The sequence below is a fragment of the Pipistrellus kuhlii genome, unplaced genomic scaffold, assembly GCF_014108245.1.
Source record: "Pipistrellus kuhlii isolate mPipKuh1 unplaced genomic scaffold, mPipKuh1.p scaffold_m20_p_1, whole genome shotgun sequence".
Taxonomy (NCBI): Eukaryota; Metazoa; Chordata; class Mammalia; order Chiroptera; family Vespertilionidae; genus Pipistrellus; species Pipistrellus kuhlii.
In genome coordinates, this window is record NW_023425404.1 from 106715189 (window position 1) to 106729381 (window position 14193).

The 14193-nt window shown below is 44.5% G+C and overlaps 1 protein-coding gene across 7 annotated transcripts in view; it reads right to left on the reverse strand.

The window, feature by feature from the left end:
* The window catches only part of RSU1 (Ras suppressor protein 1), a 180269-nt gene extending 168052 nt beyond the window's left edge, over nt 1-12217 (reverse strand). For 2 of the 7 annotated variants that reach the window (XM_045587810.1, XM_045587814.1), the window contains exons 1-2: nt 12059-12210; nt 11708-11819 (exon numbers count right to left, since the gene is read on the reverse strand). In XM_045587810.1, coding sequence (XP_045443766.1) covers nt 11708-11816 — 109 coding nt within the window. In that variant the 5' untranslated portion in view covers nt 11817-11819; nt 12059-12210. Of the gene's footprint in view, nt 1-11707; nt 11820-12058 lie in introns of all 7 variants that reach the window. The other 5 variants (XR_006742796.1, XM_045587806.1, XM_036459116.2 and 2 more) reach the window with 5 other exon arrangements.
* Nucleotides 12218-14193: the final 1976 nt, after the last annotated feature.

Genomic DNA, 14193 nt, shown 5'->3' on the forward strand with positions numbered 1-14193 from the left:
GCATGCAGGAGGCAGCCAGTCAATGATTATCTCTCATCATTAATGTTTCTATCTCTCTCCCTTACCCTTCCTCTCCGAAATCAATAAAAAAATATTTATTTTTTTTTTAAAACTGACTCTGGATTTTAAAGATTTTACTAACCTTGAAAAAACTTACAAGTATTTCCTCTTTTAAATAAATAAATATTTATTTATTTATTTATTTATTTTAGAGGCCCGGTGCATGAAATTCGTGCACGGGTGGGCGGTATCCCTCAGCCCAGCCTGCACCCTCTCCAATCTGGGACCCCTCGAGGGATGTAAAACTGCCCAGTGGGATCCGGTCTAAATGGGCAGTCGGACATCCCTCTCACAATCCAGGACTGCTGGCTCCCAACTGCTCGCCTGCCTGCCTTCCTGATTGCCCCTAACTGCTTCTGCCTGCCAGCCTGATCACCATCTAACCACTCCCATGCCAGCCTGATTGATGTCTAACTGCTCCTCACCCAGCCTGTTTGCCCCCAACTTCCTTCCTCTGCTTACCTGGTCACCCCTAACTGCCCTCCCCTGCAGGCTTGATTGCCTACAACTGCCCTCCCTTGCAGGCCTGGTGACTCTCAACTGCCCTCCCCTGCTGGCCATCTTGTGGTGGTCATCTTGTGTCCACATGGGGCCAGGACCTTTGACCACATGGGGGCAGCATTCTTGTGTGTTGAGTGATGGTCAATCTGCATATTACTCTTTTATTAGATAGGATAGAGGCCTGGTGCACGGGTGGGGCCCAGCTGATTTGTCCTGAAGGGTGTTCCGGATCAGGGTGGGGGTTCCCTTGGGGTGTGGGGCAGCCTGGGTGAGGGGCTTGTGGTGGTTTGCAGGCTGGCCATCCCTCCCACCCCCACCCTGCCGGACCCAAGCAGAGGCCCTGGTATCTGGAATTTATTTACCTTCTACTATTGGAACTTTGTAGCCTGGAGGGGAGTCAAACCTCCTGCATGCTCTGTTGCCTTTAGCCATTTGTTTGGTTTTATGTATCTTCTATAATTGAAACTTTGTAGCCTGGTGTGGAGGCCTAGGCTGGCCAGAGCAGGTGGAAAGCTTTGCTTCCTCCGTTGCCGGGGGCAACCCTATCCTGCTCTCTCCAGATCAGTGTACACTTACTGAATTAGCCGTTTTATCTTTACATGTGCATGTGCCTGTCAAAAATGTCAGTGACATAAATAAGGTGAGATAGAGTAAATTAAGAGCACAGCTTCTGAAGTCTGACTGCCTGGGTTGAAAGCCTGGCTCCACTAGTTATTAGCTGTGTGACTCAGATCTGGTCACTTAAGTTCTAGAAATCCCTTTCCTCAGGTATAACCTGGAAGATGATGAGGATAGGATGATAATAATCATAATGCAATTGTGAGCTTCAAAAGAAATAAACCATAATGAGAGTACAAAGTCTGGCAAATGGCACGTATGTGTGTTTGTGCATGTGTATTAATATATTCCATTATACATGGCATTTTAATTATATTATCTGTTTCTTAAGCTTCTAATAAAGAAGGCATACCTTATAGGATACAAATACATAACAGGTTAAATAAGCAACTTTTACATAGCCTGAAGACTTAAAAAACCAACTTACATATGAACATTGGCAAAACAGTCTTTTGTATACTGAGATTGCAAACCAGGTTACCAATCTCTGATCTGTACTATGCCTTAAAAAAACAAGAGGCCAAGACTTTGTTAACTAGGTGGTCTGATGTGTGTCTATCGTGTGGCCCAATTTGGACTTAAAATTGAGATCTATTCTGGACCTAGAAGATTAATTAACAGATGTTCAGAAAAATATATTAAATGAAAGATTCTCTACGAAACACAGGTAAATGATAGCTAACTGTACCATTTGATGTAATTCAGGTTTATCCTGTTATGATATATAAGAAGTCCAATGCATGAATTCCTGCATGGGTGGGGTCCAGCCAGCCTGCCCCAATGGGGACCCATCTGTCTGTGCTGGTGAGGGGGAGGGGCCAGGGGCAATTGGCAGGCTGGCCAATTCAAGGTATTGGGGGCCAATCAGGGGCAGGGCCAGCTGGGGGGAGGAGCCATAGGTGACTGGCTGCTGGCCTCACCCCTGATCAGGGTGTTGGGGGTCGACCTGGGCAGGCTGGTTGGCTGTGGCAGTGTGTGTCACAGCCACCAGTCATTCTGGTTCTCTTGCCTTTCTGGTCGCTGGGCTTTTATATATATATATATATATATATATATATATATATATATATATGAACCAATATTTCCCAAACACAATCTTCTGTAGCACCAGACTTCATAAAGTGTTCTAAACTAATGTTCTAAGTTTGAAGACAGAAAAAATGAACTAATATGCAGTGCAAAGTCATCTCTCATCTGATCACTAAATTCAGTTAAGATTAATAGGTTTTTTGAAAACCGTAAGGAAAAAGAAGGGTTCACGGTTAATACTGACCAGATAGAGAATAAGTTGCTTCTAGTGTTTTCCTCCACAGTTAAAGCTCTGCCACAATATATATGGTAAGACAGACTCACAGAGAGCAGGCAGACAGTTCTGGGAGTGAAGATGGAGGAGTAGTGGGATTGAGCAAAAAAAGAGAGAGAGAGAGAGAGAGAGAGAGAGAGAGAGAGAGAGAGAGAGAGAGGAAGAGAGAGAGAGAGAGAGAAAACTCATGGACATGGTCAACACGGGTGATTCTGGGAGGGTAGACAGAAATGTAGCAGGGTATAAGGGGAAATAAATGGGGATGACAAAAGTAAAATAAAGAAAAAAATATGATAAACTTAAGTTTCCAGGCTGCAGGCTACCCAAATGATGCTTCTTTGTTTTCTTTTTTTTTCTTTTTTTTTCTCTCTTTTTTTTTTTGTTTGTCCAGAGTTTTCAAGAATTATGAACATGAATGCTTTGTAGCAAGGCCTATTGTCCCAGGCACCCCAGAAATCCTACTCTTTAACATTGAGCCAGGCCTTTGTTACACTTCAGGGATGGGAAACAACACAGCACAGTTATTATAGAGCAAAAGTGTTAGAGACACTTAAGTGTGAACTCTGATTTTGTCACTAACTGTGTAATGCTGGGACTTACAGCCTCTAGATCACCTTCTGCTTGCTCATCTGTAAACGTTGCAGCAAGGGGTGATGTTGTAAGTGAGAAGTATTTGTCCCAGTGTAAGTAGACACGCATGAACCATTCAGAACCTCTAATATAGATATGATGGGGTGAACTATGGCTCCTAAGATTCCCGTGTAGAAGCCCTAACCCCCAGTATCTCAGAATGTCACTGTATTTGGAGACATGACCTTTAAACGAGTTAAAATGCAGCCATTAAGGTGAGCCGTAATGAAAATTGACTGTATCCGTATGAGACAAGGAAAGTGGACTCACAGAGACATACCAGGGACAGGCATGCTCAGAGGGAACACCATGTGAGGACACGGCGAGAAGGCGTCCATCACAAGCCAAGGAGAGATGCCTCAAGAGAAACCTGCCCTGCCTACACCTTGATCTTGGAGTCCCAGCATTTCAAACTGTAAGAAAATGTCTTTTGTTTAAGTCCCCTGTCCTCCCCCCCCCCTCCCATCCCATCTGTGGTATTGTGCATGGTAGCCCCAGCACTGTTAAACATCACACACTGAGGAAATATGCCCCAAGGGGCGATGGCAAATTCCATTCGCCCTGTCACTGGGAAACTCAAGATTAGTGCCTCTCAATCCTCTCTATTCGGAAGCCCCTGTGCCTCCAGCAGAGGCTTCAGGCTGCACTGCAGTTATGAAATGCCCCAATCATAAAGATGCTTTGGAGCAGACAGACCATGGCAAGGGGAGGTTCCTTTGGCTATAAGCTTCTAGGATGAAGTACCATAAAAGAGGATGTCCTTTCACCTGAAGAAAGAAGCATGACGGGGCAAGAGGAGGCAACTGCGCAAGCAGGAGGGAACGATGAAGAGAGTGAGCTGAGGCCTGAGGAAACCGCAGAGGCTCCACACTGCCCCATGCTGGTCAGGCACTTGGCCTACACGGACTGTTCCTAGGCCACATTTTTATGCTTTTGCCTTAAAAAGTAAAAAAAAGTAAATAAATAAATCAACCTGTACAAACTTGCTATTCAATGAAGCAAGAGACCTTTATATAATGTACAGACATCAATTCTAGTTTTTGCTTTGTACTAATGTATCTCAATTATCTAGATCGAATTCTTTAAACCAGGTTCTTGTAAATTCATGAAGAGGACCTAGGATCTGGTTTGCAATTATTATCCATATCAACTCTAGCACTTTTTATCACAATTAAAGCTGGCTATAATGGCAAAGCAATGGGTGTTATAGTTTCTTATAAGAATCTAGCTACTTCTAATCCATTAACCAGCTTACAGTTTTCTTAACTTAGCAAATATTAATTAATCACTGGGTAATTTAAAGATTCAACAGAAAAGAAGCACCCAAAGACTCAGCTTACATGGTGCCCATCACAAAAATAAATACATTCAATAAATAGCTATAGGGTGACATACTGTATCTTAGTTATTAGTTGAAAAACTGCCAACAGTTTTAATGCCTGTCATCCTCAACAGACAGGAGCACACTACAACTAAAATCCTGTGAAACACCCAGCTGCCCAGCCACCTCCCACACTGTCCCTGGCTCCTGACACCATCACACTGGCATGCCCACTTAATGTCTCCCAGGAAACCTCAGTCAGATGAGGAAGGAGGCACTGGGTGCCCAGACTCCATGAACCAGTGAGACAAGAAGTGAAGACCACAGGAGAAGTGCCATGACCGAGAATTCAAAACACTAAACAGACACTGTTTTTGCATATTTTACATAATCAAAGTTTGAAATATTAATAATATTGAATATTAAGAATAATATGTGCCATGAGATAGACTGAATGTTTGGGTTTCCCCTAAAAGTCATATACTGAAAACTAACCCCCATTTTGTGATGGTATTAGGAGAGGGGGACCTTTGGGAGGGGATGAGGTCTTCATGAATTAGGTATTAGTGCCCTTTATAAAGAGACTTCTTGTCCTTTTCACCATGTGAGGACACAGTGAGGCGGCCATCTATGTAACAGGAAGTGAGTCCACACCAGACAGGGAATCTGCCCATTCCTTGATCTTAGACTTCCAGCCTCTAGAACCATGAGAAATAAATTTCTGTCACTTATAAGCCACCCAGCCCGAATGAATGGACCAAGACACGCTAGATGGTATTCAAGGCATTTCACAGATAATGACTCAGCAATTCTATCAAGTAGCTACTCTTACTATTTTCATCTCACAGATGCAAAGTCAGAGAGGTTAAGTGACTTTCCTAAGGTTAAACTGCTGGTGACATAAAGCTGCTCACCAAAAAGAAGCTATGGATGACAGGAACCAAAATGCCCAATGATTGAAAAATTGTAAAAGGTCATTCATTGTTAGTTCAGTTATATCAAAGGGGTCACAATTTTTTCATTTTATTTCCTACCTGGATGAAACATTTTGCTTCTACTCTGTCCTAAAATAAAAAATTGAGCACTAAACAGTTCTATCATGTTCCTGATGGTTGCAAACTGTTCCCTCTGAAAAGTAGGGGAGAAGTCTGTGGCAGGGTCACAGAGGCAACACCCCCTCCGCTGTGCTGTGCTCTCCACCCTAGCTCATCTGAACTCTTAGTTAATGCAATAGCCTCCTTCTTCAAGCAACTTTCCCCAAGCACAATGCCAAGTACAGAGATAACAGAAGCAAGTACACTAGGCCCAAAAGAGCCACTGAACTGGGATGGTGGGGAAGCCTCTCAATGGAGTTATGTAGATAGAGAAATCATTCTTTCTTTTATAAGCATTAAGTGACAAGGGAGGGATTAGTTAGCTGGGGTGAGAAAAGGGCTGCCCAGGCTAAGATATTGCAGGGTGGAGAGGGTCAATGTGGAAAAGAGAGGGGACATCTGTAATACTTACAACAGTAAAGATGAACATTTAAAACACACACACAAAAAGGAAACCGCAAAGAAACACAAAGGTGGGCATATACAGGCAACTTAGAGGAGTCGAAATACAAAAGGTCTTAATAAAGATCACAGCTAACAAGACATGGTCTTCCAAGCTCTTTAACCTTCCCCTCAAAGACAACCTACAGGCACACTCAGAGATACTGCGGGTTCAGTCCCAGACTACCTCCATAAGCCAGTATCACAATAAATAGTTATAATCCCTTTGTGCTGGAGGGTCTTTGACTTCAATTTGTAAAAATTAGCAATATCTGTGAAGTATTATACAATAAAAAAAGATATGTCCGTAACTGGTAATTCCTAACAGCTTTTGAAACCAGAGAATTTATGAGTACTTTTGTGGATTATTTTATAGACTCCTTTAGAAAGACCTCTGAGGCAGGTTATTTTTTTTAAGATAGATCTGAAAGATATTTCAGACTAACCTGAAAATAAAAACTGATAAAGGCCTGAACACCCAGAAGGTAATAAACTTAAAGAGATTAAAACGACACAAAAGACTTAAGCAAAAGAAATGGGGCAAGTATTGCAGAATCCTGATGGGATTCTCGCTCCCGGAAGCGGATTACAGGACCCTTCAAAAGCATCCAGTGAAGACAGCTGCTGTGTGGGAGAGTTTCTGCAGTGAAAGTTCTTCAATAAAAAGAACAAAATCGGTGCCGTTACACTTGGAAGCTTTAAAGAGAACATGTGTGCAGATTACATCACATAGGAAAACTACGAAGAAAAAGAAAAAATGAGGGGTAATTAAAAAAATAACAGCAATTATTATAACAACTAAATTTATAACAACTCTAGGCAAAAGTACCATACCCTCCAGATCCTAATAAGCCATGTAAAAAATATCCACACAGGCCCTAGTTGGTTTGGCTCAGTGGAGAGAGTAGTTAGCCTGTGGATTGAAGGGTCCCAGGTTCAATTCCAGTCAAGGGCACATGTTTGGGTTGTGTAGGGGGGTCGCGTAGGAGGCAGCGATCAATAGATGATTCTCTCTCATCATTGATGTTTCTTTCTCTCCCTCTCCCTTCCTCTCTGAAATCAATTTTAAAAAAAGATTTAAACAAAAATCCCCACAAGGCGCAAATCCCTCACTGTCTAATTAACCATGCTCTTCTTGGTTCAGGCCAATATGGTGGAACTGGTGATAGCTGAGGCTTACCAAGTTCCATCTGGAACTTCCCATTAACCTGTTAACCGGGGAGTTCCCTTTTTAATGACGCAACCTGTAACAGGCGCGTACTCTTTCACTAGGACATGTCAGTACGTCACGCCCGGAGGATGTAATTTCATATTATTTTTTTTATTTATACTTAATGAAAATAAATGAAATATATATATATTTTCATTTATTTATATATATATAAAGCACAAAAGAAAATACAAAATTACAAAAAAATTGAAAAGAATACCGACAGAAAAAAATGGACACGTCGAATTAAAAAATTATAAATTTTACAAACAATGATAAAGATTACAAAAAATAGCCGAAACCGGTTTGGCTCAGTGGATAGAGCGTCGGCCTTCGGACCTAAAGTTCCCAGTTCGATTCCAGTCAAGGGCATATACCTTGGTTGCCGGCACATCCCCAGTGGGGGGTGTGCAAGAGGCAGCTGATCAGTGTTTCTCTCTCATCTCATTGATATTTCTAACTCTCTATCCCTCCCCTTTCCTTCCTCTCTGTAAAAAATCAATAAAATATTTTAAAAAATATATATATACACCATCCCTCTCGGGGCGCATCATATATTTCAAGGACGTATTCATACGTCCTACCCGTTCCCAATATTGTTTACGTTTGACGTATTTATAGGTCCCGCTCGGTTAACAGGTTAATAGTTAACATTTCATGTACAGGCATAGTGACATACATCAGTGTACTTAACACTTAACCCAGGGTTGGCAAATTGCGGCTCTCGAGCCACATGCGGCTCTTTGGCCAGTTGAGATTGGCTCTTCCACAAAATATCATGGGCTCGGCCAGTCTATTTTGAAGAAGTGGCGTAAGAAGAAGTTTAAGTTTAAATAAGTTGGCTCTCAAAAGAGATTTCAATAGTTGTACTGTTGATATTTGGCTCTGTTGACTAATGAGTTTGCCAACCACTACATTAAACTAATCCAACCAAATGGCTACTTACATCTCCATTTGACAATGAGGAAACTGAGGCACAGAAAGGTTAAGCAGCTTCTCTACAGTAATAAATAGAAGATGGAGAATCTGAAGCCACTCTGTTCCACTCCAAGGCCCCACTTCTGAGTGTCCAGCTTCAGACAGGAAACTCTAGAACCTGTCTGCTGGCCCAGGAAGTTTTCTCCACCAGAAAGTTTTTGGTCTCTAAGCTCCTGAAAACATTTTTTAAAGCCAGGTACTGTCTCAGAGGAAGTCCTGCCCTTCTAAGACACAACTCTCCCAGGCAGGCAGACAGATGGACAGCTCAAAAGAGAATAAGTACAAATATCCATTCTTATCTGTGGAGATAAGAATGAACATACTTCCTGGGGAGTTCAGTGAAAGAGAATGGTTATTGTGTCTCATAGTTTCCCTTTAATGTCCTTACACTTTTTTCAGTTTCTCCAAAGATAAGAGGCTTATCTTAGCACTAAACCAATAAAACTATTCATAAAACTACATGATAAGAAGCTAAAAAATGTTACAAGTAAAAGGCTATGACTTCTCATGCTGCAATTAACATAATCTCATCAAATATTTTAATAAGATGTGCAGACAAAGGGATCCCAGGAGGAGTTGGCTTTGGAAGGCATTCAGAACCCTCCGAGAGCCAGAAGTCAGGGAGCTATCGCAGAAAGCAGCCACTCCTTGGGTCTACACACACTCCAGCGGCCAAACTCACTTCCACTGAACTCGCCAGGAAGTACATTCTTCCTTTAGTATGCTCTCCTGGAAAAATTAAGAATGATCTTACTTTCCACCTCCTCATAGGATGACGGAAACACCTTTTTCAGGAAGCAAGTGGCTCTTTTCTCTTCGGTAAAAGTCAAGGCCTCAAGAGAGATAACACAACTGAACCAATATAGCTACACCACTCTCCTTACTTATAAATATTACAGGAAAAAAAAAATCCTCTTGAAAGCTGAGCAATATGTTTTTTGTTTTTTGCTGAAAGCAACCTCTTTCTTCAAGCCCATGAGAAGATGCATGCCGCTCCCCACCTCCTCCCTCCACTGCGGCGGTGTCCCCGGTGATCAGCAGGACCAGCTCGGGGACACATCCAGGCCTACAAGTGCCAATTCAGCACCAGAGACATCTGCTCCGTTGCTGCCCCTGGGAAGCCATCACCACTGAGAGAGGCCAACACATAGCAGGAGGCTGAGATGCTAATTAGTACAAAAGCTAAGCCTAATGGCAGGTATCTTCCTAAGAATTTACAAATTTCATCAACTTTTCAGAGATGTATCAATGGCACCATGCCCCATGTCTGTCCCAGGCACAAACCACAGAGTCACAGTAAATCTGACTCTGCTCTCTCCAGGCCTAAGAAGCAATCCATTATATTCTGGGGTCTCCTGGACCACCCCCCTTATTCTCCACTGACAAAAACTAGTGTGGATCTCATGAACTCACGGGCCTAATCCAGCCTTCTTTCTTTCATCCATCAACCGTTATGAGTATCTACTGTGTTCCAGGCAATATTAGAAAGAAGGCAAATATGAATTTTGCACAGCGCTAAGCCCCTCCAGGCTCCCAGTGGGGAAGAGAAACAGCATGTTACAATCCTGTGTAACAAGGGTCATGAAACCAGGTATGTCTAACTCCATAGAAGAGAGGGTTAACTAACTACCCTGTTTCCCCGAAAATAAAACAGTGTCTTATATTAATTTTTGCTCCCAAAGATGCGCTAGGTCTTATTTTCAGGGGATGTCTTATTTTTCCATGAAGAAGGAAATTTATTACCTGTATATATGGTACGATAGTACAGTAGTTGTCAACACAAACCAGACAAACTGTGAATCCTACCGTATCAAGAATTTACTCCTTTATTCAATGACAAGCATGTCATCATCTTCTGGAACATCATCATAACAATCCAATTCCTGAATTTCCTGGTGAATTTCTTGTGACTCCATTTCTTTCAGAATCAGTGGACCAAATCTCTCATGTTTAGCAAAGCATTCTGAGACAGAGCCTGGGGGGGGGGGGGGGGCATATTTTGGGGAGGATGCCTTATATTTCACTCAGAAGGAAACCTGTAAGTAGGTCTTATTTTCGGAGGATGTTCTATTTTCGGGGAAACACGGTATGTCAGCTTGGTACAGACAGAGGCTTTCCCTAGGCTGGGACGTCTGTGCTGACTCTTGATAAACATTTTGGGTAAAGAAGAGTGAAGAGGGAGGAAACAATACTTGTAAAGGGATACAAACCTGAAAGTGTGTGCCCTGGCTCAGGAAGGGCAGTGAGGAAGAATGGCTGGTTCACCAAACGCATGGAGGGGACGGACCTAAGGTAGGCTGTGGTCAGATACAGGAAGGCCCTGCATGTCATGCCAAGGAAACTGGAGCATTACTGCTGGTAATGAGCAACCAGAGGTGTTTAAGAGAGAAGGTCAAAACTGAGGCTACATTCAGCCTGAAGAGTATATTATTTCACCTTTGTAAAGTATTTTTCAAATACTGAAATTAATCACTAACTTCTGAAATTTGGTAAATATCACCTGGATACTTGCTTTTTTTTTAAATATATTTTATTGATTTTTTACAGAGAGGAAGGGAGAGGGATAGAGAGCTAGAAACGTCGAAGGGAGAGAAACATCAACCAGCTGCCTCTTGCACACCCCCTACCGGGGATGTGCCCGCAACCAATGCACATGCCCTTGACCGGAATCGAACCTGAGACCTTTCAGTCCACAGACCAACGCTCTATCCACTGAGCCAAACCGGTTTCGGCTGGATACTTGGTTTCTTAAAAGACAAAACAAACAAACAAAAACATTCTGGCAACACTGACGAAACTTCTGCAGGTGGTAACAACTGTTTGGATCTGAGCAGTAGGTGGGATACTATTAAAGAGGTCATGATTACCCCACCACCACCACCTTTGAGTTTGCATTCCTTGATTCCCTGATTTAAAGGACAAAATAACACAAGAGACCTGTGTTACAGGAAAAAATAGCACTGCGACCAATAGAGACTAGACCACAGGGTCCGTAAACCTGGAGGCAAGTGGTAAAGTTAGGAAGACATCACAATAGCACAAGCTGGAAATGACAAAAAAGTCTAAACTAAAGAGAGCAAACCCACAAAATGGTAATGAGCCAAGAAATGTTTAACACACTCCAGGCACAAGAACACTTAATCATGTAACATTTGTGCGGCATTTGTTCAAGGGCCAAAGACTATATTAGGAGAAAAGAAGAAGAGTTTAAAAAAAAAAAAATGATTTTCAATTAAAAAATAAAGTGGCTACTCAGTAAACCGTGTGGACAGCCCACCCCCAGATGCCACACATCCGCAGAGACAACTGCTGGGGAACAGCAGCAGCCCTGTCTCTGTGTGACTCCTGCCCTGGTCCCCACGCGCGTTTTTCAGCGATCAAGTTTCCATCATTCTGATTGCAAACTTTCTGAGCTAAGGTCTTGACAAGTGATGTTTACAAGCAGAGGGTGGACCATAAGCCATTCCAACCTCGCACACCGTGGCCGGCAGTGACTTGGGAAACTTGCAGCCCTTCCAGCCCCTCCCAGGGCCGGCCGGCCCGGCACTCACACAGGCCGTGGACGTCCAGCATGTTGGAGATGCCGCGGTCACTCATGTCCACTTCCGGCTGGTTCTTCTCCCGGCTCTCCTCCACCAACTTCTTCAGAGACTTGGACATGGTCTGCACCGAACGACAACAACACAGCACGTGGGTGAAGGCAGGAGGGTGCCGAACCAGAAAGGAGAGAACTCTGCTGGGCACCCTCGGCTCCCCCCCCTGGCCCTGGAAAGTGGGCGTCCACCGGGCGAGGACCCGGCGCCAGCTCGAGGATGGGCGGGGCGGGGAAGTGGAAAGGGTCCAGCACCCCCTCCACCCGCGCGGAGACGGGCAAGGCCAAATGCAACGCCGCACACACTCACCTCAGAGGGCAGCCCCTAACTAACGGGCTGTTCGTGGAAACTTGCAGGCTCCCGCAGGGCGCGTTTTGCGGGCGAGGGATGCACCCCAACCGAGCTAAGGCAATCCCCAAACAGAGAACACGCCCCGGCGGGCGGCGGGCGCTCTGCGCAGGCGCGCTCGGCGCCGCCCCGCCCAGGCCCGCGCTGGCCGCTTCCCAAATTAGGAGAACAGTTTACTCCACTCGGCCGGCGGGCGAGGCTTCGCCTAAATGAGAACCCGTGTCCCCCTCCACCGGCCAATCACGTCCGCGTTTCGGCCTGAAGATCCCGCCCCGCCCCGCCCCGCCCCGCCCCGCCCCGCCCCGCGTTTAGTCCTTCCACCTGGAATTTGGGTTTGCGATTCTGATTGGGCCGGAGTTGGCGCGTGCGCGTTCGGGCTGGCGCAGGCTCAGTGGGGTGGGAGCGCGGCGGATGGACGCGGCGAAGCTCAGGAAGCGCCTGTGAGTTTGATCCTGGGGAAGCTGGACCTGAACCTTTTCTCCTCAGGTCCCGCTTCTGTGGCTGTGCGGCCACTCACCGGAAGTAACCACCTCGAGTCCCTGACCCATGAGTGAGCTCGTGGGAGACGGACTGCCTCGGCGCCCAACCGAGGACCTCTGTGTCACAGGAGGAGGGAAATACCAAGATAAACAAACGACCACTCTTTTTCTGTTACTACTCTCAGAATTGTTTCATATTTTATTTTGCTTTGCATTGAATAGTGATTTCACTGTACAATTTTCATTTCTTTGACTAGTGTTTCTAACTGGTGTTCTTTTCCTTGTAACCTTCAAGATACCTCCACGATCTTGCAGCTTTGCATTCATCTTTATGGCTTGAAATCCAATGAATTATTCTTGAAGGTTAGGAACCCACTCACTTGCTGCTCTAACTTTGACTGATTCTGCCTTTCCTGCAGAGGGGTTATCTGATTTCACTTGATTTCTGGGTTTCCACCGACATTTCTTTGTATCCATCTTGCTGGGGTACCTCTTTTTTAGTAAATTATGACCCCTCAAGTGTCCCTTTTAATGCGTGTTTAATCTATTTCTTTCCCATTCTTGCTAGTGTAATTCTCTGTCTGATGGTTCTTGGTTATTATTTCATATTCAAACATGCAGGTCTGAGCAGGTTTTTCTAGATACCTGGTGTGGTAGCTCTTCTGTTGTTGATGTGTGTTTGTTTCCCTCCTTGATCAGCATTAATTTTCCCTGGGCTGCTTGTCTTTAGAAGTGAGAACTCAGTGTTATGCCTCTATGTAATCATAAGACTTGCCTTTGCTGATGGAGATAAATGAATTATGAGCATTGTAAATGCTCAATAAACATTTATAAATGAATGAGTTGAATGTAAAGCAGAAGTAGAAGAAATGAGATGGGTCTGACTAATGAGAGATGACATAAGCTTATATATAAAAAACCTTAAAGACTATACTAAAAAACTGTTACAATTATTAAATGAGCTCAGTAAAGTAGCAGGATGCAAAATCATTATATAAAAACTAGAGGCCCAGTGCACAAAATTCATGCACAAGGAGGGGGGGGGTGTCCCTCACCCCAGCCTACACCCTCTCCAATCTGGGACCCCTCGATGGATGTCCCTCTCACAATCCAGGACTACTGGCTCCCAATTGCTTACATGCCTGCCTGCCTGAATGTTCCTAACCGCTTCTGCCTGCTAGCCTGCTCACTCCCTAACCACTCCCCTGCCAGCCTGATCAATGCTTAATTGCTCCCCTGCCGACTCAATTGCACCTAACTGCCCTCCCCTGCAGGCCTGGTCACCTCCAACTGCCCTTCCCTACTGACCTGGTCTCCCCCAACTTCCCTCCCCTGTTGGCCTTGTCACCTTCAACTGCCCTTCCCTGCAGGCTTGGTCACCCCTAGCTACCTTCCCATGCCAAACACATAATCTCATTCTCAGCTATTCGCTCAGGGCTCTGGCGGAGAAAAGCAGCTCTGAGAGGACTGGAGTCACACAGAGCAGGACTGGGTTGTATGTTCCCAAGGAGAGGGTTAGAGAGATAGCCACTTGGTCCTTGTGCTGAGTCTCACCTCCACTGCCCATAGACACCATCTTTACAACATCTTTTCTGGGTCAAGTACTCCCCTCCATAG